The following is a 27,729-nucleotide window of genomic DNA, read 5'->3' on the forward strand; positions in this document are numbered from 1 at the left end:
TAAATCTTACCTGAGCTTAGTAGAAGCCAGAGAATAGATATCATGTTGAGCAACCAGTTGCAGATCCCCAATCAGTTTTATACACCTAAATCTCCCCTTCAAAATGTTGTAATGTCAGATGATCTTCAAAGTAATTTTCCTTTCTTTCTGTTTCTTTTCGTTCTAAAATGTATTCTGGATAGTTTAAGATGTCTCTTCTTTACTCGCTTTCAACAGTAAATGGACCTGTGTGGGAAAGTTTGAGTGGCATCTGTATTGATTTTCTATTAACATGGTAAGTTGATACTTTTTTTAAGGAGTGAGGCAGACCCACTCCTTTGGTATTGAGGCAGTGCAGAGGTGAAAGATGGCTGTAGATGGCTAGTTACATAACTGCTGATTGATTTACTAAAGTAGAGTTTGTAGAATGTTATGTCCCTTGTCGACTGAGGTGAATGAAGCTACAGCAGCCAAGGGGATAATGTCTGGGGTCATTTTTTATGTCTGGGGTCATTTTTGCTTGTTTTTTCTCTTCTCCAAATAGCATTTTAGAGTTTTAAAATTAAGTAGAAATGCAGTAAATGAGCTTCAACTAAAGATTCCTTGGAAGAACCCCCCCTTGCCTATACAGTAGGTGCACATATTTCAAAACAGTTTAGGCTAACGTTTATTTATCCTTGTAATGATGTATCAATAATTTGTCTGAAGGTTATTTGTCCATTGCCGTAACCGCGCGCACCCACGTTGGTTGCGCGCGCCCGTTTTTTGGACAGGCGAATACCCTCTTCTCAGCTCTGCTTGGGTGTGGCTGTTTGAGAGATGGACTTTTTTTTTAATCCGAAGTGTAGTCATTTGGGGGAAATAAACAAGACATTCGGCCTTTTCTGCCATGAGAGTTGAACAACAGAGTGAACATGGGGAAAACAACGAATTCGGTGAGCACTAAGTAACGGAGTGGAATGAAAATGCAACAAGTGACATTTCAAAAAACTTCTACCTTGCATGAGATCGTTAACTAACCAAAAGAGATACATCCTACATTTTCTGTGTGGATAGCCACTAAATAATATCACGACACGACCTTATTCCTTTGTGAAACAGTGAATGACACATTTGTTTCAACTTATCTCAAGTGTGGGAGATTCTATTTGTTTCTAAACTGTTGTCACAAATTATTCTGTCTGACCTACAAATATGTTTGAAATGGCGTCTCGTTCAACGTATCACAACAACCAGGTGGAAAAATAGTTATGTTATTGTCATAAATCTTTGCAATAACTGTAATTAGCGAAAGGTAGTCTGTCAAAAGCACTAACAACATGCATAGCCTACACATCGTTTTGGAATATACCTGTATCCTACTAGCGTACCAAACTCCATTCCATGGTGAAGAAAGTTTATGATGAACTTCACCATGGAGTGGAGTTTAGTCTGCTAGTGTCCTACTAACCGAACAAAACCCCACCAGCTTCAACTCATTATGTTTCATCATAAACAATTCCCATTTGTTGTGTTTCACACTAATTTGCTCACTGTATCTATTGGTTATTTATTCTATTTTGTAACAGTGGAATGCAAGGCCAGGCAAATTACACATTACGTTTCACAAAGTACATGATAAGATTTATGGCATTTGGGATAGAGTTTTAGTGAGTTGGTCCACTATTTGGCTAGTAATTAATCAACATGTCTCTAGCCCATTTATAGCCCCCATTTATAGCTTGACATAACTGTGTTTCCCCCCCCCACCACAATTAATGTCCTATCTACAGTAATCTGGGTTAGGGTTCAAGTGGCTTTTTGTGTATGTCAGGAAAAACATCCACTGCCGTTGTCACTTAAACCCTAGCTATCATTTCAGGGCCCAAAATAGAGGCTGACCAAGACCACAGCTCTCCATATATGTCTGCCACACTGTTACCCTGACATTTCCACCTGCTGCTATTGGGGGGGGGGGGCTTTATATAGCCTCATGCCTTTCAGCTGACACACACACACACACACACACACACACACACACACACACACACACACACACACACATATATATATATATATATATATATATATATATATATATATATATATATATATATATTATTTTAACTGTTTAGCCACTACTGTTCTGGTGTATCATTTCAAAACCTCAGCTATGGCTGGTTAAGGATACTTTAAGTTATATTGTATTAGGTATAAATGGATCATGACTCCTGTACACTATGAGTGAGTGATGTTGAACATATTTACCAGGCTGTGGACTTATGTGAGACTTATCTGATCTTGCAAACTGGCAAACAATGGGCATAGCAACATTTTAGTTGGTTCCATCCCATTCATGTAGTACCATTGTAATTGTTTTGGGCAATGTTTCCCGAACTGATCCTTGTGACCCTCAGCTGTTCTACATTTTTGATCTAATCCACTAGCACACCTGATTCAACTAGACAACTAATCAGGTGTTTTAGTGTTGGAATAGATCAAATATGTGCAGGGCCAGGACCGGTTCGGGAAACATTGGGTTAGAGTACGTGGTGGAATATATAGCCTCACATAGACTCCTATTTACTTCCAACGACACTACTCCAGTTAAAAATTGACCTCGAAATATGGACTAGAAATGAAATCCGCACATCATATTTCTTTGTTCCCTCAACCTGGCACTGCCCATATGGAAAATAATCATACAAATCAAATAAAAATCTTGTATGGCCGAAGAACATTATTTGTACAAAATCTAATAAGGATCTGGTAAGAATATGTTTTTTCTTATATGTCAATGGTGTATTTGTCTATGTGACTTACATGCCTTAAATTACATACACAATTGAATACATGATTGTGGTGAATTCCCTATGAAGATATGGTATGATATATGTGAGACCAAATATATGAATAACGAGTCATCTATGAGTATTATAAGAAAGTGTATAAACCTTATAGGTTTCACAGTTTTTTATTTGTTGACTTGTAAAAAAAACAATGACATTTACTATAAGAAAAATACATAGATTTTAATTTAAAGACATGTGTTTCCATGGTTAAGGATGGGCAGCACCTACTACTGGACAGTTGATTTATCCACAGCAGGGGTCTCCAACAGTTGGATTGTGAGCTAGCCCGCCTATGAGTAGCTCGCCGAACAATTCTGAAAGTGCATGTCTTTTTCACGTTCCACCACAAACTGTGATAAACAAATCATACAAGTATCAGATACTTCAAGCTCCCATACTATCAGAGTATGTGAGTGGAGTGGACCAGTCGAAAACCTGACTCATCGCTCATGGAGCGGTCTTTGCGCATCGCTCAAAATCCTTTCCCCTGCTTGGCAAAAGATCAGTCAGACGTCACAGGGAAAAGAACTGCTCCTCCAAATTCCCTCCATTCATTGTGTGTTTAAAAAGTTAATTTAACAAACACCCCATCTACTTTTGTGACTATGTACCATTTGGCTTTGATGTAGGCTATCATAAGAAGCTTCAACATTTCAACATGTCGTAGGCTATTAAACAAGGACCTAGCTGATGAAATGCAGTGGTTGTTATAAAAAAACAACTTGCTTTTTCTCTGATTGTTTGATCACATACTTTTGACTCAAATTTTACAGTTGGTAGACAACTATAGCACTGTTACAAACTCTTTTGTTAACAATATCCTGTATAAAAATCAAAACGTCTCCGATGCTGCTGCATGGGCTCATTCTTTGTCTTGCTATCAATTACACAGGCTGTGTGACCTATTTCTCGACTCGTATCAATAAGTCTGCACTTTAGTGGTGGGATAGGCTAAATAAATACAACATAATATGCCTAATTAAAAAGGAAATGAAAATGGTGGGCAGAACATGCCCAAAGCTTGTGACTGAGTGGCAAAGAAGCGAAATTGGAGTGAAGGCCAACGGGCCAATATAAAAAAAAAAATCTGCTCCTCATTCCACTCCGCTCACATTCTCTGCATACCATCCCATCAAATCCACATTGACATTATCCCACCCCTAATATCCTCAATTGGCTTAAAAAGCCAAAGGTAACATTATCTACCAATTAATTTCCAGCAATATTGCCCCTGTATGTCTGTGTGGTGCATGCGTTTGTCTATCATTCTCTTCGAGGAGCCAGTTAGCGATCATGATAACTATCTTCTGGGTTGACAGAAAGACTACCCAAAACCTTCTGTTTGAAACAATCAGTTGTGTTGTGACAATGTAGGGATGGTATACAGAAGATAACCCTATTTGGTAAAAGACCAAGTCCGTATTATGTCAAGAACAGCTCAAATAAGCAAAGAGAAATGACAGTCCATCATTACTTTAAGACATGACGGTCAGTCAATATGAAACATTTTAAAATCTTTAAAAGTTTCTTCAAGTGGAGTCGCAAAAACCATCAAGCGCAATGATGAAACTGGCTCTCATGAGGACCACCACAGGAATGGAAGACCCAGAGTTACCTCTGCTGAAGAGGATAAGTTCATTAGAGTTACGAGCCTCAGAAATTGCAGCACAAATTAAACCTTCACAGAGTTCAAGTAACAGACACATCTCAACATCAACTGTTCATAGGAGACTGCGTGAATCAGGCCTTCATTGTCAGATTGCTGAAAAGAAACGGCCACCAATAAGGCCACCAATAAGAAGAAGAGACTTGCTTGGGCCAAGAAACACGAGAAATGGACATTAGACCGGTGGAAATCTGTCCTTTTGTCTGATGAGTCCAAATTTGAGATTTTTGGTTCAAACCGCTGTGTCTTTGTGAGACGCAGAGTAGGTGAATGGATGATCTCCGCATGTGTGGTTCCCACCGTGAAGCATGGAGGCGTAATGGTGTGGGGGTGCTTTGCTGGTGACACTGTCTGTAAATAATTTTTAATTCAAGGCACTCTTAACCCGCATGGCTACCACAGCATTCTGAAGCGAAATGCCATCCCATCTGGTTTGCGCTTAGTGGGGCAATCATTTGTTTTTCAACAGGACAATGACCCAACACACCTCCAGGCTATTTGACCAAGAAGGAGAGTGATAGTGCTGCATCAAATGACCTGGCCTCTACAATCACCTGACCTCAACTCAATTGAGATGGTTTGGGATGAGTTCAACCGCAGAGTGAAGGAAAAGCAGCCAAAAAGTGCTCATCATATGTGGAAACTCCTTCAAGACTGTTGGAAGAGCATTCCAGGTGAAGCGAATGCCAAGAGTGTGCAAAGCTGTTAAGGCAAAAGGTGGCTACTTTGAAGAATCTAAAATATATTTTGATTTGTTTAACACTTTTTTGGTTACTACATGATTCCATATGTGTTATTTCATAGTTCTAATGTCTTCACTATTATTCTACAATGTAGAAAATAGTAAAAGTAAAGAAAAACCCTTGAATGAGTAGGTGTGCCCAAACTTCTGACCGGTACTGTATACAGTGCATTTGGAAAGTATTCAGACCCCTTGACTTTTTCCACATTTTGTTACGTTACAACCTTATTCTAAAATGTATTAAATTGCTTTTTTTCTCATCAGTTTACACACAATACCTCATAATGACAAAGGGAAAAAATATATATATTTTTTTTCGTAAATGTACATATATTTATAAAAAGATATATATCACATTTACATAAGTATTCAGACCCTTTGCTCTGTAATTTGTTGAAGCACCTTTGGCAGCGGTTACAGCCTCGAGTCTTCTTGGGTATGACGTTACAAGGTTGGCACACCTGTATTTGGGGAGTTTCTCACATTCTTCGCTGCAGATCCTCTCAAGCTCTGTCAGGTTGGATGGGGAGCGTCACTGCACAGCTATTTTCAGGTCTCTCCAGAGATGTTAGATCGGGTTCAAGTCCGGGCTCTGGCTGGGCCACTCAAGGACATTCAGAGACTTGTCCTGAAGCCACTCCTGCATTGTCTTGGCTGTGTGCTTAGGGTCGTTGTCCTGTTGGAAGGTGAAGCTTCACCCCAGTCTGAGGTCCTGAGCACTCTGAAGCAGGTTTTCATCAAGGATCTCTCTGTACTTTTCTCTGTTCATCTTTTCCTCGATCCTGACTAGTCTCCCATCCCCTGCCGCTGCCCCCACCATGCTTCACCGTAGGGATGGTGCCAGGTTTCCTCCATCCCTTTTGATTTAAAAATAACTTTCCATACATGTTTTCCCATGGAAGAAGTAGTCAGAAAGTGACTTTTTGGACCTGAATGCCAATACATTCAGGAGGTAAATGTGCTCAAAGTTCACCCATTTTGCATACCATACCATGATACATCCATGTCTTTGTCACTGGAAAAGATAGTTGTTTGTTATCATTTAAAAGCTTATGAACAGGGTTGTCAAACTTTTTTGCGTTGTGCCCTCCATCAGTTGAAACACATGCTCTTGAATACACTCTTTGTTTACCATATGTTTGACGCCCCTGAATTAGTGTCTAAGATTACAACTGTGAGATGTCATGCTTACACCATTAGTCAATGAGTATGAACTAGTTGAAAAGAGAACCTGCATATTGTACATATGAGCTATGAAGATTTCAGGTTGTTATTGCAAATTAGTTCTCAGTGACTTACCTGCTTAAATGGTAAAATAGTGTCCATTGTCCCGGACATCTTTATCAGCTGGCTCCCTCACCAGGCTTATGACTCTTTAGATAACCTATTTCTCTCTGTCCCCATTGGAACAGATCCTTTAGAAGGACTCAGTCACGTAGAGGTGAAACTTAAGGTGACGGTTTATCTCTGCTTTAGCTGCTATGTCTTTAGTCAGAGTTATCAGAAACAGACTGGCACAAGGCCAGGGTAGAGCTATAGTTCTTGGAAAGGTCCCATTGTAATGCCCACTCTCTCTGATACCAGGTCAGCCAGGGGGACATCAGCCATGCTGTTGGACTGCTGACCACACAGCCTCCAGAGGAGGGCCAGGGGACTGAGGAGACCGCAGACACAGAAGCCAACAGGGAGACCCAGAAAAGTAGGCCGGAATTTGGGAAGGAAAGGAGAAAAATGCTGAGGGTCTGGTGATAAACAAAAAATATTATTTGTTTCCCAATGCAAACTGATATCTGATGTTGAATACATAAAATCTATGCTTTGTGTTGTGACTCATTCTAAAATGTCCTCAGGGGCTCCACCTAAAGATGACCTTCAGACAGCCATCGAGCTCAGCTTGCAAGAATCCCAGGCTGAGGAGATAGAGCTCAACAGGTATAGTAGTGGTATTGTAGTCCAGTACCTCACTATCGCCCCTTACCTTGCTGTTTTCTTGCTGAACAAAGTCACCAATTAAGTAATCTCTCAATTAAAAAGTGATCATATCTGAAGTGAACACAGTGGTATGAGCAATAAATAACGTAAACGAAAAAGGATGACAGTGAAATACCAGGGTCCTGTTCATAGGGGCACGCAACAGAAAACGTTTCGTAACAGAAAACAAAAATGAGCATTTCTTATTGGACAAGTTCATGTACTCCCTCCCCATTTGAGTCAGTTTTCTTCCATTTGGTGCCCAATGAACACAACCCAGGTGTAACTCAATCAGACCATTGCCTACAGTTGATGAGTGACATGTTTTGGTGTGTACCAGGGCACTGGACGCCAGTGTGGAGGACAGGGCTGCACGGGTGAAGAGGAAGTACTGCGAGGCCCAGGGAGAGAGCTGCAGCCCTGCAGACTGGATCCGCCAGGATGAGTGGCCTGTGGGCATCCACAACATGGGCAACACCTGCTGGTTCAGTGCCGTCATACAGGTGAGATAACTTTTTGTGAATACTGTGTGTTATTAAGAGAGTCTGCTCTCGAGCTTGCACTGCAAAATATACACAAAATATATGCACAAGTAAAAGAGAATTGTGCCAGTGAGATGAGAACCTCAATATGAACAGGATAACAATTTTAGTGGAAAATTCTGGGTTTGTGCTGTGGATCTTAATGCTGTGCCATTTAGGCCCACCTGTTATATCACCAGTCGGCCCTGGCTGTGACTCTCTCTTTCGGTCTCTGTCTCTCTCTTACACACCTGTTTTTGTTTCCTATGAGCTTCTTCCCTTGGCTGTTAACAAGCATTTGCATTATGTAAAGGTTATATGGTTATCAAGTTTGGAACTTTGGGGAGTTGGTAATTGTCAACCTTCATTTGAAGCGTCTTGAGACAATTACCAAGGTTGATATCGTACAGTAAAGGTTGTATTTTAATTTTGTGTTGGTCTGCAGAATCTCTAGGACTCCTCTGGTCTCTGTAATACGACCTTGACTTTCTCCACCACCTCCTAAGTGGTGTTTATGTGGTGGCCATGTGTACAACTTCTCTCTGTTTTCTGAAACCTTTCAAAACTTTTCGTGTGACTTGGTTCAAAATATTACAACTAGGAGAGAAGGCCCCTAACACGTTTGTTTGTGTCCAATTCGCTGAATGATGTCGACTTCTGTCAAGAGATATTACCTGACTTCTCCCCCTGCTCTCTCAACTGAAACCAAACATTTCAGAACATCTATTTTCAACCAGTTGCCACACAATCAAGCCATATTGTGCTAATTGAGTTATCGGTAATACCAGGAGGATGGGGAAAGATGAGGTGCGGTGGTGGGGTTTTTACTTTCCTGACGCAAAAGCTTCTTGCTGCTCTAATACTATTAAGTGTCCATTCCAGACTGAATTTAGCTGGGCCTATCAGGTGGCCCCGCTGAAATTCAAGCCTTCATTGATATTGATAGACTGCAAGGGTAATTAAATAGTGCAGTGTTGTGATGATAGAGCAGGCGATGAACTCTGTAGCCTGGACTGAAATTAGTTTATATCGGTAGATTAGGCCGAATGGGAATGCTCATTTGTCTTAATTTCATTCAGATATGGGTCACATCGAAAAAGCACTAAAAACCCAGAGGAAATATCATCAGGGGATAGGAATATCATCAAGGGATAGGAAGGAATGCACACATTTTGAGTGGCTGGGAAGTTGTTTGAAATAGTTGCATTCTAAATCCAACCTTTTCTTTAGCAAACCCGGATGACATTTTCTGTTGATTGTGCTTGTTTGCGCTTTTTTGGGACTATTTTCATCACAATTTGGTCATAGAAAGTTTGATTGAGACTCACTAAATGACCTCCATGTGGCTGTGTACTCATATTTCTGTGGTATCTGGTGTGGTACGCTTTCCAGTAAGATTGTGATAAGCTGTAATTGGGTTTCTGGGAAACGAGAAAGTTGAGAAGACACATAGGCATAATGCGATCAAAAACTCTGGTATATTGTTGTCGCTTCGAAACTGCACGTAATACTCCATTATTTTGTGTTGTATATGTTACACAGAGTTAAGACTTAGCAATAAAACATACTACAGCTCCCCAGCATCAATGAAGCATCATGTCACTAATTTATATAAATAGAAAACAATCACATTGATTTGTCTTGTTATGAGAGGAAAATCACCATCTCCCCATATCACACAAAACAGTTATATTATTCTCAGTGGCATTTTCTTTTGTTTGCTTAACTGTGACTCTTGTGTGTTAAAACCTCCTTAAGTATCCTCGACAGTTACATTTTACAAATGAAAAGACGGTGTTAAGGAAAGGTGACCAATCTCATTTTGTTATTTCAGTCCCTGTTCCACCTGCCCGTGTTCCGCAGATTGGTACTCAACTACTGCCTGTCTGAGCGAATCCTGGAGAAGTGTAAGAGCCACTCGGTGAGTGTCCAATGGAGGGCCAGGAGCCCCAAGGAATAGAGTAGGGAACCTTTGGATCCCAGAGACTGAAGAGTCAGTGGAAGGCTGGCTGGTGTTAGAGAGGAAACTAGACTAGAGGGTTATAGAGTGCATAAAGATGATGTGTAACACTCTATACTAACTTCCTTGAATAAGCATTGATATACCATTTATAAACAGTGTACATGTTATAAACAAATGTTATACAAATGTATATACATTTTTAAGAGTTTATATTTGCTCATGAAAGTTGGGCTGAACAACCCCTTTGCATGTAGAGATATTGTTGAAAACTGTAAAGTGTTATGCAGGTTTTCCATTGCAGCTCTGTGAAGTGAGAGAAGTCTAACATATGCCTGTGTTCTCAGGACAAGAGGAACATAGCCTTCATGCAGGAGCTGCGCTGTCTCTTTGCTCTCATGGTGGGCTCCACTCGCAGGTTTGTGGACCCGTCTGCTGCCGTCGAGCTTTTGAGAGAGGCTTTCAGATCCAGTGAGGCCCAACAGGTACACACTGAGGCCCAACAGGTACATGCACGCGCACACACAAACTTGTGTCAATGCGTACACACACACACACACACTTGGGTCATTGCCACGACTTTACAACAACTAATGTATATATGTGTTCATTCTAGGATGTGAGTGAGTTCACCCACAAACTCCTTGACTGGCTTGAAGATGCCTTTCAGCTGGCTGCCAATGGAAAGTAAGTCAAGAATTTGATCCCTAACAGGCAGCGCTGTACGAGAGCACTTAAAGTACATATTGTCATAGCTAACTAAGATGCCATAGCTACAGTATTGTTGTTGTTGTAGTTGGTTCAACTAGTCAATCAATCAATCAAGTTTATTTTATATAGCCCTTCGTACATCAGCTAATATCTCGAAGTGCTGTACAAAAAACCCAGCCTAAAACCCCAAACAGCAAGCAATGCAGGTGTAGAAGCACGGTGGCTAGGAAAAACTCCCTAGAAAGGCCAAAACCTAGGAAGAAACCTAGAGAGGAACCAGGCTATGAGTGGTGGCCAGTCCTCTTCTGGCTGTGCCGGGTGGAGATTATAACAGAACATGGCCAAGATGTTCAAAATGTTCATAAATGACAAGCATGGTCAAATAATAATCAGGAATAACTAGTGTATGTGACATTGACATTCCATAAAATCCTGTATCGGTATTATCTCTGTATTGAAGTACAGTACGTCAGATATTGAGTTGCTTGAGGTATGAACGTGACATCTTATCTTCAGCAGCCTGGAAGATAAAAAAGAAAATCCAATGGTTCAGCTTTTCTATGGGACATTTGTGGCAGAGAGAACACATGAGGGTAAGGATAGAATGGACATTTTAATTTTGGTTATACACAACTATGGAGCCTCAAGTATTTCCTGATCACATGAGCTGATCAGGAAAAACTCTAGTTATTAGGCTATGACTCTTTTCACTATCAAGGGCTATGACTTTTGTCATAACCTGATATAGCCTTTAACTAGGCCCCAGAGATTTTCCTGTGGTCCCATCGTGAAGAAAACTCCTCACCCTTCTTATGCCATCAGTATTTTTTCTGTCAATTAATATTGATGTTTGACCATGTTTAGGTAAGACCTTATCCAACATCGAGCAGTTTGGCCAGTACCCCTTACAAGTGAACGGTTTCAACAACTTGGAGGAATGTCTGGAAGGTGCCATGGTAGAGGGGGAGATTGAAGCCCTCCATCCGGATCAAACCATTTCATCTGGCAGCAAGGTGAGCATACCAAATTCCTAGCTTTATGTTTACTTTGAATGTTGTTGTGAGTTTTAAGCCAAATCTAAATGTTAATGTAATATACACTACCGTTCAAAAGTTTGGGGTCACTTAGAAATGTACTTGTTTTTGAAAGAAAAGCAACAAAAAAAAGCCCATTAAAATAACATAAAATTTATAACAAATACAGTGTAGACATTGTTAAGGTTGTAAATGACTATTGTAGCTGGAAATGGCAGATTTTTAAAAATGGAATATAGGCTTACAGAATATAGGCTTACAGAGGCCCATTATCAGCAACCATCACTCCTGTGTTCCAATGGCACGTTGTGTTAGCTAATCCAAGTTTATCATTTTAAAAGGCTAATTGATCATTAGAAAATCCTTTTGCAATTATGTTAGCACAGCTGAAAACGGTTGTCCTGATTTAAAGAAGCAATACAACTGGCCTTCTTTAGACTAGTTGAGTATCTGGAGCATCAGCATTTGTGGTTTCGATTACAGGCTCAAAATGGCCAGTCTATTCTTGTTCTGAGAAATGAAGGCTATTCCGTGCGAGAAATTGCCAAGAAACTGAAGATCTCGTACAACGCTGTGTACTACTCCCTTCACAGAACAGCACAAACTGGCTCTAACAGAATAGAAAGAGGAGTGGGAGGCCCCAGTGCACAAATGAGCAAGAGGACAAGTACATTAGAGTGCCTAGTTTGAGAAACAAACACCTCACAAGTCCTCAACTGGCAGCTTCATTAAATAGTACCCGCAAAACACCAGTCTCAACGTCAACAGTGAAGAAGCGACTCCGGGATGCTGGCCTTCTAGGTAGAGTTGCAAAGAAAAAGCCATATCTCAGACTGGCCAATAAAAATAAAATAAAATATTAAGATGGGCAAAAGAACACAGACACTGGACAGAGGAACTCTGCCTAGAAGGCCAGCATCCCGGAGTCGCATGGAATAGCTATAATTTCTCTGAACAAGAATAGACTGACGAGTTTCAGAAGAAAGGTCTTTGTTTCTGTCCATTTTGAGCCTGTAATCAAACCCACAAATGCTGATGCTCCAGATACTTAACTAGTCTAAAGAAGGAAAGTGTTATTGCTTCCTTAATCAGCACAAAAATTTTCAGCTGTGCTAACATAATTGCAAAAGGGTTTTCTAATGATCAATTAACCTTTTAAAATAATAAACTTGGATTAGCTAACACAACGTGCCATTGGAACACAGGAGTGATGGTTGCTGATAATGGGTAACGCTGCTTCGAGGGTGGCTGTTGTCGATGTGTTCCTGGTTCGAGCCCAGGTAGGGGCGAGGAGAGGGACGGAAGCTATACTGTTACACTGGCAATACTAAAGTGCCTATAAGAACATCCAATAGTCAAAGGTATATGAAATACAGATCATATAGAGAGAAATAGTCCTATAATTCCTATAATAACTACAACCTAAAACTTCTTACCTAGGAATATTGAAGACTCATGTTTAAAGGAACCACCAGCTTTCATATGTTCTCATGTTCTGAGCAAGGAAGCTTTTTTACATGGCACATATTGCACTGTTACTTTCTTCTCCAACACTTTGTTTTTGCATTATTTAAACCAAATTGAACATGTTTCATTATTTATTTGAGGCTAAATTGATTTCATTGATGTATTATATTAAGTTAAAATAAGTGTTCATTCAGTATTGTTGTATTTGTCATTATTACAAATACATTTAAAAAATCGGCCGATTAATCGGTATCGGCTTTTTTTGGTCCTCCAATAATCAGTATCGGTATCGACGTTGAAAAATCATAATCGGTCGACCTCTACTCTGTACGCCTATGTACATATTCAATAAAAAATCTGCCGTTTCCAGCTACAATAGTAATTTACAACATTAACAATGTCTAAACTGTATTTCTGATCAATTTTATGTGATTTTAATGGACAATTTAAAAAAAAAATCTTTCAAAAACAGAGACATTTCTAAGTGACCCCAAACTTTTGAATGGTAGTGTAGATATACATAGAAATGTACAGTATATGGGAATATTCATGTGGATGGGAATTCTCTCTGTTCCAGAGATGGTTCTCAAAGTTACCACCAGTGTTGACCTTTGAACTGTCCAGGTTTGAGTTCAACCAGTCGTTAGGACGCCCAGAGAAGATTCACAAGAAACTGGAGTTCCCACAAATCATTTATATGGACAGGTGAGCTGCTTGATATTCATTTGTGAAAAAGCTAAAACTGTGTACACTACCGGTCAAAAGTTTTAGAACATCTCACAAAGACACTGCGGTTTGAACCAAAAATCTCAAATTTGGACTCATCAGACCAAACGACAGATTCCCACCGGTCTAATGTCCATTGCTCATATTTCTTGGCCCAAGCAAGTCTCTTCTTATTATTGGTGTCATTTTGTAGTGGTTTCTTTGCAGTAATTAGACCATGGAAGCCTGATTCACGCAGTGTCCTCTGAACAGTTGATTTTGAGATGTGTCTGTTACTTGAACTCTGTGAAGCATTTATTTGGGCTGCAATTTCTGAGGCTAGTAACTCTAATGATCTTATCCTCTTCAGCAGAGGTAACTCTGGGTCTTCCATTCCTGTGGTGGTCCTCATGAGAGCCAGATTCATCATAGCGCTTGATGGTTTTTGCGACTGCACTTGAAGAAACGTTCAATGTTTTTGAAATTTTCCGTATTGACTGACCTTCATGTCTTAAAGTAATGATGGATTGTCGTTTCTCTTTGCTTATTTGAGGTGTTCTTGACATAATATGGACTTGGTCTTTTTCCAAATAGGGCTATCTTCTGTATATCACCCATACCTTGTCACAACACAGGCTCAAACTATTGTAGATTGGCTCAAACGCATTAAGAAGGAAAGAAATTACACAAATTAACTTTTAACAAGGCACACCTGTTAATTGAAATGCATTCCAGGAGACTACCTCATGAAGCTGGTTGAGAGAATGCCAATAGTGTGCAAATCCGTCATCAAGGCAAAGGATGGCTTTATATTGAAACTCTATTTTGATTTGTTTAACACTACATTATTCCATATGTGATATTTAAAAGTTTTGATGTCTTCACTATTATTCAACAATATAGAAAATAGTAAATATAAAGAAAAACCCTTGAATGAGTAGGTGTTCTAAAACTTTTGATCGGTAGTGTATATGTGTTATAATATGTATCTAAACATATATATTCATATGAAGAGTTTATTTCCAAAATGCCACGGTATGTGATATACTGTATGGAGGTTGTTTCACCTCGCTATCTTTAAGATGAATGCACTAACTGTAAGTCACTCTGAATAAGAGCATCTGCTAAATGACTAAAATGTCAGTGTTTTACAAACAGATCTCATATTATTATATTGATTATTATTTTATTTGTTTAATTATTGATGTCATTTATCAAGTTCTTTATATTTTTTTTAAGTAGTTATTTGTTACATTTGACTGTGTAAAACCTAGCAGTACTACTTTATTTTTCTGAGAGTGAGGCGGAATATATAGCGTTTTGCAAAAAAAACATATGTTTCTCTGAAATTAAACCAAGTGATTAGATTTTAAACAAATTCATAACTGTCATTGAACAACCTCATGCCATGATTAGATAGTGAAAAAACACACCAATCTCTTTCATAAATCATTTAAATAAAAGCTCATTTACCATCGTTTCTGAAAATGGAAATATAGCGTTTTGGATAGAAACTCTTCAATATATATTGAGTATCAGCATGCATTTACAGTAGACTGAGAATTGTATTGCATTGTAATGGTGATACTGTAATTGGGGAATCAGAGTCAAATAAACTCTTGTTGTGGTAAACTAAGTTTACTGTATGCAAACAGATACCTTCACAAGAACAATGAGCATACCCACAACAGGAGAGGAGAGGTGAAGCGCCTGAAGGAGCATCTCACGGTCCTGCAGCAGAAACTGGAATGGTGAGTTTACTATTGAGTGTACTGTTTGTAAAGCAGTGTGACACATCAGGTACACGCCAATACACATTTTGGAGGACAACTGTGCTCTTTTAGCAAATTTTTTATTGATTTCACTGATGACTGCACCAGGATGGATACCTCCAAATGTGTCCACTGAGAGTGAATAAACCATGAGTTAGTAGAAAAACTGACGTACACACAGTGTTTCTCTAATATGAGTATTTTGATTCACGTAGGAAATGTCCTGCTCGTGAATCATGACTGACATGTTTTTTTGATGAAATCTGTTTGTCACCAATTTACCATGAGTTCAACTTTTTGTCTCCTTCTGTTTCCAGCTACAGAAACTATGGCTCCGGGCCGACAAACTATCCCCTGGCAGACATGTTACAGTACATGTTGGAGTTCGCCTGCACTAAGCCCACCAGTGTGTCCCCTGCTGAAGACGCTAGGCTGGCTGCCTCTTCCCCCACTCCCGCCAGCAGCAACCCCCAGCACACAGACGCCAACCCTGACGATACCAGGCAAGGACCTCTGGGACAACTGTCTCAATTGTCAAGGCTATGTGTGCATGTAAAAGTTTCTAGTGCTTACACGATATCTAGTCCTGTCACGACTTACCGGTACTCCTTATTAGTCAATGTAACTGTAGTGCCAGCTCTAGTCACAGAGTAAACACTTTGACGTGTTCCTACCTAGAATGTCAATGTGAAGTCAGTCAATTCAGGGGATAATTGAAAATCAATGAATACATTTGAAACTCCTAGTAAAAAACGATGGGAAATATTAAAATGATTTCAGATATGAGATTTACCAAATCACCCCTGTAATGTTTTACCTGTTAGCCTATGTACATCACCCACTCTGTTTTCACTGTATGCCAACCCCATTTGTTGACATCTTGCCTTTCCTCTGTGGGTCTCCTCAGTCAGTGTCATGAGCCAGGAGACGCAGGCCCGTCCGACAGCTCCACCTGTCAGCAGAAGCCCTCCTTTAGCCAGAGGATGCCCATCTACAAGCCCTTCACCCAGTGCAGACCCCCCATGGACGCCCCACCTCACCCCGCCCCCCACAGTGTGACGGAGGAGGAGCTGCGCTTCGTCAAGACCTGCCTGCAGCGCTGGAGGACAGAGATGGAGAACAACATGAACGGTACGGTCACTTACACCTGGATTCACTAATGATAACCTCTCTGCAATTGGGTTCAAGTTGAAATGTTTTGTTGTCTATTACAGCCACTCTCGGTAAGATATGCATAGCACGGGCAAAGTGTGAACAATGGATCTTCTACATCCTGTGACATTTTCACATGCAAATAGCACTTCATTTCTGTGATAGCTCTGTAGTGAATGCGAGATTCTCTTCCATGAGAGCATGTTTACCTGTTTAAACATGATTTGATGCTATATGTGGTAATACTCATTTGCTGTACATATCTTGTGATAATTCTTCATTTGGATGTATATCATGAGCAGACAGCCTACCCTAGCTGTCAGTCACTTATCCCAGAGTGTCTACTCTAGAGTGTGTGTGTGTCTGGCCCGGCCCCAGGTGCACTGCATTGATCTGTGTGTCTGTGTCTCGGTGCTCAGAGCTAAAGGCCAGCATCGACAGGGTCAGCCAAGCGCTGGAGGGCATGTACTCGGATAACCGTCTGTGTCAGGTAAGTTCCCATCTATCTGACAGTCCATGTCAGGTTAAAGCATGTGATACACTAATATAACTTTGTTAGATTGAACATGTGTCACAAGCATTGCATAATGATTCATCTCGGAACCCAGAACTAAATCTTGTCAGGTACTCGATTTGGCATTATGTTACCGCTCTGTCACAAGAGACTATAATGATTCACGGTTTGTGCTAAAACTTTACTTTTCTAGTCCTAATCTCTTGTTTGATGTGTGCACATGCCAATACAGAAAGTTTCTCTTGTTTTGATGTGTGTGAAGGTTCCGTACAGGCTTCACGCTGTCCTCGTCCACGAGGGCCAAGCCTTGGCTGGCCACTACTGGGCCTATATCTACGACCACAGCAACCAGTGCTGGATGAAGTACAACGACGTCATCGTCAGCGAGTCCTCCTGGGAGGAGCTGGTCAGGGACTCGTATGGAGGCATGACCAACGCCAGCGCCTACTGCCTCATGTATATCGACGACAGGCTGCCTCACCTAATTGCAGGTACCTGTATCCCTCCTCCCCATTCTCCTGAGAAACGAGTTATGTTTGCAAGGTGAACATTTATATGTACAGTATATTGTGAAGTGAGCACTCAGTCCGTTTGACCTGAAGAAGATCCGTGTTGGATCGAAACGTTGTCAATAAAGGTGGTAATTGGGAGCAAATTCAGTGTGCAGGCCTTTCTGTTCTCTTCAGGTATCCTTCCTTAGGCCAGCACCTTCATTTTTGAAGGATGTGTGTATGACCACAAACTGAACTAGCGATGTATGCCAGGGACCAAAAACATGAGGCCAGTCATGCTCAGCTAAATGACTTTGGACTGCAATGTCGGAAATGTTTGTGTGTCAACATGTGCAAGTCGACATGTCACAGTGCTGTTTATATATGGCGCCTTCGGAAAGTATTCAGACCCCTTGACTTTTCCCACATTTTGTTACAGCCTTATTCTAAAATGTATTAAATAAAAAAAATCTTCAGCAATCTACACACAATACCCTATAATGTTGAAGCGAAAACAGGTTTAGAAATGTTTGCAAATGTATTAAAAATAAAAAACAGATATAGAGTGCTAGTGGCCAGAAGGAAACCCCTCCTCAGTAAAAGGAACCTAAAGAATCTCAGACCATGAGAAACAAGATTCTCTGATCTGATGAAACTAAGATTGAACTCTTTGGCCTGAATGCCCAGCGTCAAGTCTGGAGGAAACCTGGCACCATCCCTACGGTGAAGCATGGTGGTGGCAGTATCATGCTGTATGGATGTTTTTCAGCGGCAGGGACTGGGAGTCAGGATCGAGGCAAAGATGAACAGAGCAAAGTACAGAGAGAAATCTTGATAAAAACCTGTTCAGGACCTACGACTGGGGTGAAGGTTCACCTTCCAACAGGACAACGACCCTAAGCACACAGCCAAGACAATGGCAGGAGTGGCTTCGGGACAAGTCTCTGAATGTCCTTGAGTGGCCCAGCTAGAGCCCGGACTTGAACCCAATCGAACATCTCTGGAGAGACCTGAAAATAGCTGTGCAGCAACGCTCCCCATCCAACCCGACAGAGCTTGAGAGGATCTGCAGTGAAGAATGTGTAACTCCCCAAATACAGGTGTGCCAACCTTGTAACTTCATACCCAAGAAGACTCGAGGCTGTAACCACTGCCAAAAGTGCTTCAACAAAGTATTGAGCGAAGGGTCTGAATACTTATGTAAATGTGATATATTTTTTTATATACATTTACAATTAAATCTAAAAAAAATTTGCTTTGTCATTATGGGGTGTTGTGTTTAGATTTATGAGGATTTTTTACAATTTTTATTATCAATTTTAGAATAAGGCTGTAATGTAACAAAATGTGGAAAAAGTCAAGGGGTCTGAATACTGTCTGAATGCCCTGTATATCTGGCCACACCTATACTGTATACCTGCTATATCTGTGCACACTGTAACTGTTGTCAGGATTTATAAATAAATACATTCATGAATATCCAATTCATAGCCTGAACAGGTGTTTTTTTCCATAATGTTTTTTAGTGTGTTTTGCTTGTCTTTTCAGGATATGCTGCTTAGTTTATGTTACTATTGAATGTGAACAGTTAGCTCATTGTGATGTTGTTTATATTTATGATATTTCTGTCCACAGAAGACACAGATGACGAGACGGGCCAGGTCATGCAGGGCATGGACTCTCTGCCACCCAACCTCGGGCGCTACGTGCGCGAGGACAACCGCTGGTTCCAGCAAGAGCTCAGGGAGTGGGAAGGGCAGTTTTACCAGCTGCCACAGCAGGATCCGGCCGCTCCCACAGCAGCCTCCACCTCCACTCGTGTTCCCAGTAAAAAAAAAGACGAGGCAGCAGAACCAGTCCCCCAACCTGGACCTGCCCAGGAACCCACTGGGGAGCAGGGACAGGAACCAGAGGCAGAGTCGGCTGTTAAACCGGCAGTGGAATCTGAAAGTCAGTCTGGACATCAATTTATATGGCAGGGTTACATGATAATGCTCTTTGAGGGTGGCGGTGTTTGTTGGTTTTTGTCCTTGTCTTTTAGTCAGATACTGAATGATATGGTCACCACATTTGGCCAAGCCCTATTGTCCCTGTCTGTCTACCGATGGGGACTAATCAATTTCCCTCTTCATAAAATGTATCAAATGTATTCAATTCAATTGTTCAATTAAGCACTAGCAAATATTTCAGATCTGTTCTGACTATTGTTGCCTGTTCCATTCATGGTCCTTGTACTGTTTCAGAGCCTGTCCCAACAAGCCAGCCCCAGTCCCCAGTACCTGTGTCCCTGGAGAACGCTGGCAGCAGCCCAGAGGAGAGCGACCACCAGGCTGTCACTGTCACGCCAGAGCCCTGCCAACATACCAGCGAGGACAAGGAGGGGCAGGAACACAGTCAAGTGGGCAGGGTGAAAAGAGGGGTCTGGGGTTGTCATCTGAGCACCAATTGAATATCGGTCACATACTCTTATCTAGGCCACGTACACATATAGACCTAGGCCTATATCTCTTACTACCCTGTTGCATAGTGATAGCTTCTGCATGTTTTTGGAGCGAGTCATGACATTAGGGTGACCCATGGGTTCAGTTTTATATAAACAACATATAAGAAAGAAGGAGGAGTGTGTTATTCTCAGAGTTATTGTTTATCTTTTAGACAGTGGCTATGTGTAGTCCAAAGGCAGCTTTGTTTACCACTAGGCTAACCTCCGGCACTCTCGTCTTTTGTGAGATTGTACTTGTGAGCTTAATTTTTGTTTCAGTATGCCGTTTTCATGCTAGATGTGTTGTGACTAAACAGCTTCTGTAGTTAGTATACCCCAATATCTTCCAACTGTTTGGCCAAAGTGCCTTTCCCCACATCCTCCCTGGAGGCGATACGGCCTTAGCAGTCAGTCACTGCGCACCCCTCCCCCGGTCATCCCAGCAGCATTCCACACAGTCAGTTGGTTTACCACTGGGGGTTCTTGCAGACACTGTCAAGAGGACACAGGAGCTGTGGCCAGTCTTTAAGTAGAACAGGAGCTTTTTATTCCTCTTACTGTACGGTTGGTTAGTTGGAGAGAGTTCTGGCGTATTACAAGGGAAAGGGGGATCCCTAGGTGCGGGGGGCTGCCATAATCGACATCCACGTCTTTGGCGCCCGGGGAACAGTGGGTTTGCTCAGGGGCAGAACGACAGATTTTTACCTTGTCAGCTCGGGGATTCGATCCAGCAACCTTTCGGTTACTGGCCCAACTCTCTAACCACTAGGCTACCTGCCGCCAAGCCGTAGTTTGGTTGATTGCTTGGACCGATGCTCTTTTTCAGGCCTGTGAAATGTTATGAGAATGCTTGTGTGAATGCTGATGATGTGGCTGTTGTCAACATTGCGTAACAGCAGAATTTTTTGAATGTGTATGAAACAGAATGGGTGTATTCCCTGTTGACAAGGATCCATTGTGATATTGCGGTTGCTCTGTGTTGTCTAATTTTTGGTAGAAAGTTGTCCAAGTAGTATCAGTATCTGAATGTTATGTCTAGACTTTACCCGCCTTATGTTAAATATAACTTTAATCCGCTTGGCGTGTGTCACATTCCATTGCTTGCCGGACAGACTACCTGCCTGCGCAAACGGCAAACTTATTCATAAATGGTGTAGATGCGACCTCTAGTGGTCAATGTATATAGTCCGAATGGATCCCAATGTAGTGAAGTGCTTTTGGTTTTGTTTATGGTCATTCCATTATTTTAATAATCCAACTATGTTAATGCACAGTAAATGTACATTTTACGACTCAGTTTGTCAATCAAAAGGGGATCCAGTCAGAAAAATCATTTTATTTTATTTAAATTATATATGCTGCAATTAAGCTTTTTATTGTGTAAGCATAATAATTTTTGTTTGGGAGAGGTGACACCTTTTTTATTATCAGACAAGTACCAGACAAGTATGCATGTTAGGTCTCTATATGCCTTAGACTTGGCATTAACCAGCTAACTTGATCTATCTAACTTAATGTCAACTTCATATGCCCAGCAGCTCCCCCCACCACAGTCTCCCAGCCCTGCAGCAGAGATGAATGGCCAGGCCCAGACTGCAGCTGTGACCCCTGACCCCTCCACAGAGTTCACCTCTGAGACCGACAGCGAGACTGGGGTCAGAGAGGCAGGGGCGGAAGCTGCGGCAGCACCCGACACCCAGGCAGACGGCGAGGATGGTCAGGACGCCCCGCCGGCGACCAGACGCCGGCAGCAGCAACCAGAGATCGTGGTGTCGGAGGTGGAGATCCCCAACGTGGGCAGGATCCTGGTGCAGGCTGACAATGACGGCTACAATGAAGAGGTAGAGAGTCGCTCCATACGTAATTTAAATAAATACACTGCCTTCAGATAGTATTCAGACCCCTTGACTTTTCCACATTCCCCTAGTCAATCTACACACTATACCTCATAATGAAAAGCAAAAACAGTTAAAAAATTTTTTTTAAATATTACATTTACATAAGTATTCAGACCTTTTACATAGTACTTTGTTGAAACACCTTTGGCAATGATTACAGCATCAAGTCTTCTTGGATATGACGCTACAAGCTTGGCACACCTGTATTTGGGGAGTTTCTCCCATTCTCCTCTGCAGATCCTCTCAAGCTCTGTCAGATTTGATGGGGAGCGTCGCTGCACAGCTGTTTTCAGGTCTCTACATAGATGTTAGATCGGGTTCAAGTCCGGGCTCTGGCTGGGCCACTCAAGGACATTCAGAGACTTGTCCCGAAGCCACTCCTGCGTTGTCTTGTCACTTGTGCTTAGGGTCGTTGTCCTGTTGGAAGGTGAACATTCTCCCCAGTCTGAGGTTGTGAGCACTCTGGAGCAGGTTTTCGTCAAGATTCCTCTCTGTACTTTGCTCTGTTCATCTTTGCCTCGATCCTGACTAGTCTCCAGTCCCTGCAGCTGAAAAACCTCCCAACAGCATGATACTGCCACCACCATGCTTCACCGTAGGGATGATGTGACACTTGGCATTCAGGCCAAAGAGTTCAATCTTGGCTTCATCAGACCAGAGAATCTTGTTTCTCATGGTCTGAGTGGTCTGAGTCTTTAGGTGCCTTTTGGCAAACTCCAAGCGGGCTGCCATGTACCTTTTACTGAGGAGTGGCTTCCGTCTGGCTGCTCTACCATAACGGCCTGATTGGTGGAGTGCTGCAGAGATGGTTGTCCTTCTGGACAACCATAAAGGCCCTTCTCCCCTGATTGCTCAGTTTGGCCTGGCGGCCAGCTCTAGGAAGAGTCTTGGTGGTTCCAAACTTCTTCCATTTAAGAATGATGGAGGCCACTTTGTTCTTGGGGACCTTCAATGCTGCAGAAATGTTTTGTTGCCCTTCACCAGATCTGTGCCTCCACACAATCCTGTCTCAGAGCTCTACGGACAATTTCTTGGACCTCATGGCTTGGTTTTTGCTCTGACATGTACTGTCAACTGTGGGACCCTATATAGACAGGTGTGCCTTTCCAAATCATGTCCAATTAATTGAATTTAGCACAGGTGGACTCTAATCAAGTTGTAGAAACATCTCAAGGATGATCAATGGAAACAGGATGTACCCGAGCTAAATTTAGTCTCATAGCAAAGGGTCTGAATACTTATGTAAATAATGTATTTCTGTTTTTTTAAATATTTAAGACAGTTTAAAAAATATTATTATTTATTATTATCATTATGGGGTATTGTGTGTAGATTGCTGAGGAATACATTTTATTTAATCCATTTTAGAACAAGGCTGTAATGTAACAATGTTGAAAAAGTCAAGGGGTCTGAATACCTTCCGAAGGCACTGTACATATATAAATCCAACTCCAATACATTGAAAGCATGCTGTTCCGTGGTCGATGACTTCTATTGATTATTGGTTAGAAAATCATTTGGATACATTTTGGGCCATGCCACTCTTTTGATTGTTGCTTCAAATTATAATATGATTGTTTGCATCAATCCAATTAATGGATACAGCATACATGACTCCCTGAAAGGTGCATCATTGCTATAGTAGTTTATTTGTGCATGGCCTCGCTCTAATGCCCATTCTTTGTACTTCTCTGTGGTTCTGTGTTTCAGAGGATGCTCACTCCAGCTATGCAGGGAATCATTATGGCCATAGCCAAAGCCAGACAGGCATTTGACAATGAAGGCCCTGAGGCTGGCCTCATCAAGGTAAAGTAGTTTGTGTCTATGTCCTTCTACCATGCTATACTTGTAAATATTCTGTCAGTCTCCTCTTGTAGAGACATATGTATGTACATAAAGGGGAGTCTTGGCAGACATAATTTCACGGACAGTATATTTTACAGTTCATAAACCATGTGCCATGGAATCGGTACATCGAAAATCTTTTGCAACCTGTATGGCGCAGCTATCAATTGTTTGGTCCTTAAATGAAACTGGTATACTTTTTTATTTCTCACAATTTTCTTTAGCCAATTCTGGCCTTTAATGCAGGGCCGACAGACAAGTTCCTTACCTTCTCCCCTTTCCACTTGCCTTCTCCATTTTTGTGGTAATGCTGCAATTAGTTGTTTGTAATTTTGGATAGAGCAGACATTTTTTTGTTAACTGCATGTGTGACATAACTCCACCAGTCCTATTTATGATATAGTTTACGAAGATTATACCATTTTTATAAATGTTTTTCAAAAATAATGTTTTTTTTATCAATTAGTATATTTCAGTTTAACCATAATATTTGTTGTAATATTTGTTCTGTCTTTTTCTGGTGGATTAAACTGAAAATGCAACCAACTTTCTATTGCTTGTTATATAAAAATAGCGATATTTTGGAGATAATTTCATTTTCAAATAACCAAAAGTGAGAGGTAGTAATCTGAATGGAGGGAAAAAGGCCATTATATAACACTGAATGAGTTGACAACTCAACCACATTTAAATCCAAACTATACGTTGAGATGACGTCTATGCCCAGTGGGCTCTAACATCTCTCACACCCCTCTCCTCAGGCGTTCCAGGAGGAGTACTCCCGTCTGTTTGAGTTGTCCCAGGAGGAGACCACTTCCCAGCAGGACCCGCGCCTGCACCATGCCCTGGTCTACTTCTTCCAGAACCAGGCGCCCAATCGCGTCATCGAGAGGACCCTGCTGGATGGCTTCACCGACCGCAACCTCAGCTTCGACGACAGGTCAGTCAGCACCACTCTCTGACATGCAATGAAATGTATATTTAAAAACTAAAATGTGTTCATGTTTTGTCATTTCATTGTAAGTTGTACATGCAATGCTATTTTTACAATTATTATTTGTTGAACAATTAAAAAGCATTTCATGAACATTATCATCAAGTTGACAGTATTATTCATAAGTATATTTCTGTGGGGCAAATCATCACTTCCTGTGTAGGTCCATCAGTATCATGAGAGAGGCCCGCGCCAAACTACGCCTCATCAAGCCAGAGGATATGGATATGGAGGAATATATGGTATGTGTCAATAGCTAGGTTTCCCTTAGCCAATCTAGATCCAACCTCCAGCAGCATAGCTAAGCTAGCTTGTACTGGAGGTTGATCAGATGGTCTATTGAAAGCATAGTAAACTTACTTTCAACCAACCTTTACTGCTGATACTTTCTTTATTCTTGATTTGGAAGGCATTTGTCTTTCAGTTGCAGGTGGAACTCGGATAACTAGAGAATATTCCGAAAAATATTAAATCCACTTTTTGTACCGAGTAAGAAATGCCTCTGGCATGTGTATAGATCTTTGTTTGTGTTGTTTGAGTCACACTGTGTGACACGCTGTCATTCTTCTACATGTGGCTGCGGAGCTTAGAAATGACTACTTCAAGCAAAGATTTTGGGAAATGCAAGATGTCCGGCAGCTATAATGGCGCGGGAACCTCTCACTCTGTGCAAAAAGTAGATTTAATATTTTTCTGGTATTTGGAGTTCATTTTTAGTTGAAAATTGGCAGCCAGGCACCGATCATCATGTCGCCAGCATACACATTTTTACTGGCATAAAAATGGTTGAATGTAGTATGAATGATCATTACCTGTGATGTTCCAAAATGTTGTCCCCACTGTTAAGCAGTTTGTTCCAACAATCATAAATAATCTAAGATGATCAGTGATTACTGGTTGCTTTGTGTCATTACACATGTGGACAATTTGAGCTAAACACTATAAAATGCTTATTTGAGCATAAACCTACATTACACAGGCCTTGATGGATGGATTTATACCAAGACTCTAGGTAGGCTTTTTTCTCCATTGGAAATCAGACCAAACTTGCATTGATTGTGTCTGTGTGCTCTTCTCCTCAGCAATGGCATGATGACTACAGCCTGTTCCGGACAGTGTTTGTCTACCTGCTGACGGGCTTGGAACAGTACCAGCATGGAAAGTAGGTGTTGTCATGGCGACCGGGGCTCTGCCCCTACGTGATCAGCCTGTATGGTGGTTTGAGTGAGTGAGTGAGTGAGTGGGCTGACTGTCTGATGTGATGTCATCAGTGGGCTGACTGGCTGACGTGGCGTGATATCATTGTGTTCCACCAGGGTGAGCGAGGCGCTGAATTACCTCAACCACGCCTACAAAGACAACACCATGCTACTGAGAAGAGGGGAGAAGAGAGGAGTGGAGCAGTCACTTATTGCACTTTACAGGAGGAGATGTCTCAAAGTGAGTGCTACTGATGATGCAGATGCATCACTGTGAAAGACCTGGTTTGAAAAGATTTGGGACATGAGACTGATATTGTCAGTTGGTAATATAAAAATCAAGATGTATTAAAGGTTAATAAATGGAGAATAAGAAGGCTAAACTTCAGTGTGAGTGAAAGTTTCACAGGGCTGGAGTTAAATAGCCCTGCTATATAGTATATTAACACTTTGTCTGTATATAGACCACTTATCTCTAGACATTTTTATTTGGCTATAGTTTGGTCATTTTGCATATGCTCTTATCCAAAAAAGACTCCGTAGTGACACTGCATATGCATATCCCCTGTCCCTCCCCCCTTCTGCCCTCTTCTTAGGAATTGAATGACAATGCGGCCACCCTGTTCAGGAGCGGCGAGGTGAGCGGCGTGGAGGAGGGCCTGATCATCATGAACGAGGCGGTTATCCCCTGCATGCACCTGATGAGCCGGCCGGACATGGTCAGCCAGGAGGACCTGGACACAATGGAGGCTATCCGCAGCCACTGGTGCTCCTACCTGGAAGTGGACCTGGATGGTGAGAACAGAGGGAGGGGAAGAGGTTCTTACTGGGCTTTATCCAAGCCGTGCTAAATGTTTATCTACATCAACACTGCTGTCGTTTGCAGATTTCAGTAACACTTTACTGAGAGGTATAATTGCGTTATTATAAGGCTTATAAAAAAAAATTAAATCTCTCTGTAGCACATTTTCCTCTCATCTAATTTATCACACATCTTAACTGTATTTTACTCCTCTTATGGAAGCTCTGTTTTTCTCTTCCTCTCCCCCCTTCCTCTCATTCTCAGACTCCCTACAGTTAAAGCTGGGTGAGTTTCTGCCCAGGGTTCTGGACTGCTCAACAGAGAGGGTGGTCTTAAAAGATCCACCAACGGTGCGCTCCAAAGTGCCCCACGACCTGTGCAGCCGCCTGGCCGCCATCATGGAGTCTATCACCAACACCTCCGTGGTCTCTGTCAAGTAAGACCAAGGGGTCAGAGGTCAGCTTCTGAGATTAATGGTCAGGACAGGTACGCTAGCCGACGATCGCTAATGTTTTATCCTCATGTAGAGTTGACAAACACTGGATTTTTGCATAGTAGTGCAAAGTAGTTTTTTTATATTACTTTTTAATGTGCTTTTGCCATATTTTTCTAAATCAGAACAGTAAGTAGATTCTGAGTGACTTGAGGCAGAGTTTATATGGTCATATGATACTCAGACACATCAAGAGGAGAGAGAGAAATGTCTTTATTATACATTAATAAGGTATTGCTTTGAACCTATTTAGGTATGTTTTAAGAAAGTGAAAACACAAGAAATAAGAGTATTTTTTATTGTTTGTTAGATATTTTACATGTACCATGATACATTAGGATTGCAGTGAACAACAGGCTCTTGAAGATTTAGGTGTTTAGAAATTCAGCTTCCTTTGTCTTGTTTTGTATTTTCCTGTTTATATATGTAAGCCTTTCCTTCCACTCCTGTTTTCCACTTCTTGAAAACTGTATTGACGCTCAATAAACTTTCAAACTTTC

At 41.4% G+C, this 27,729-nt stretch overlaps 1 protein-coding gene across 6 annotated transcripts; it reads left to right on the top strand.

Annotated features, from left to right (window-relative positions):
- The first annotated feature begins 766 nt into the window (after nucleotides 1–766).
- On the top strand, nucleotides 767–27,729 carry LOC139530828 (ubiquitin carboxyl-terminal hydrolase 28-like). Of its 6 annotated transcripts, none has more exons than XM_071327563.1 (25): nucleotides 767–914; nucleotides 6,803–6,917; nucleotides 7,069–7,150; nucleotides 7,530–7,692; nucleotides 9,545–9,631; nucleotides 10,018–10,176; nucleotides 10,287–10,357; nucleotides 10,898–10,974; nucleotides 11,246–11,394; nucleotides 13,460–13,587; nucleotides 15,225–15,338; nucleotides 15,677–15,862; nucleotides 16,267–16,490; nucleotides 16,931–17,001; nucleotides 17,288–17,516; nucleotides 19,152–19,466; nucleotides 19,760–19,923; nucleotides 21,534–21,839; nucleotides 23,607–23,702; nucleotides 24,503–24,681; nucleotides 24,899–24,977; nucleotides 25,818–25,897; nucleotides 26,052–26,175; nucleotides 26,531–26,729; nucleotides 27,001–27,729. In XM_071327563.1, the coding sequence occupies exons 1-25, from the start codon at nucleotides 894–896 to the stop codon at nucleotides 27,174–27,176; spliced, it is 3,594 nt and encodes a 1,197-aa protein (XP_071183664.1). In that variant the 5' UTR covers nucleotides 767–893; the 3' UTR covers nucleotides 27,177–27,729. The 6 variants fall into 6 exon arrangements, with proteins under 6 accessions (XP_071183664.1, XP_071183671.1, XP_071183688.1 ...); XM_071327570.1 differs by having other exon boundaries at nucleotides 21,537–21,839; XM_071327587.1 differs by having other exon boundaries at nucleotides 19,760–19,914; nucleotides 21,537–21,839.

Source organism: Salvelinus alpinus, chromosome 1, assembly GCF_045679555.1.
Source record: "Salvelinus alpinus chromosome 1, SLU_Salpinus.1, whole genome shotgun sequence".
Lineage (NCBI taxonomy): Eukaryota > Metazoa > Chordata > Actinopteri > Salmoniformes > Salmonidae > Salvelinus > Salvelinus alpinus.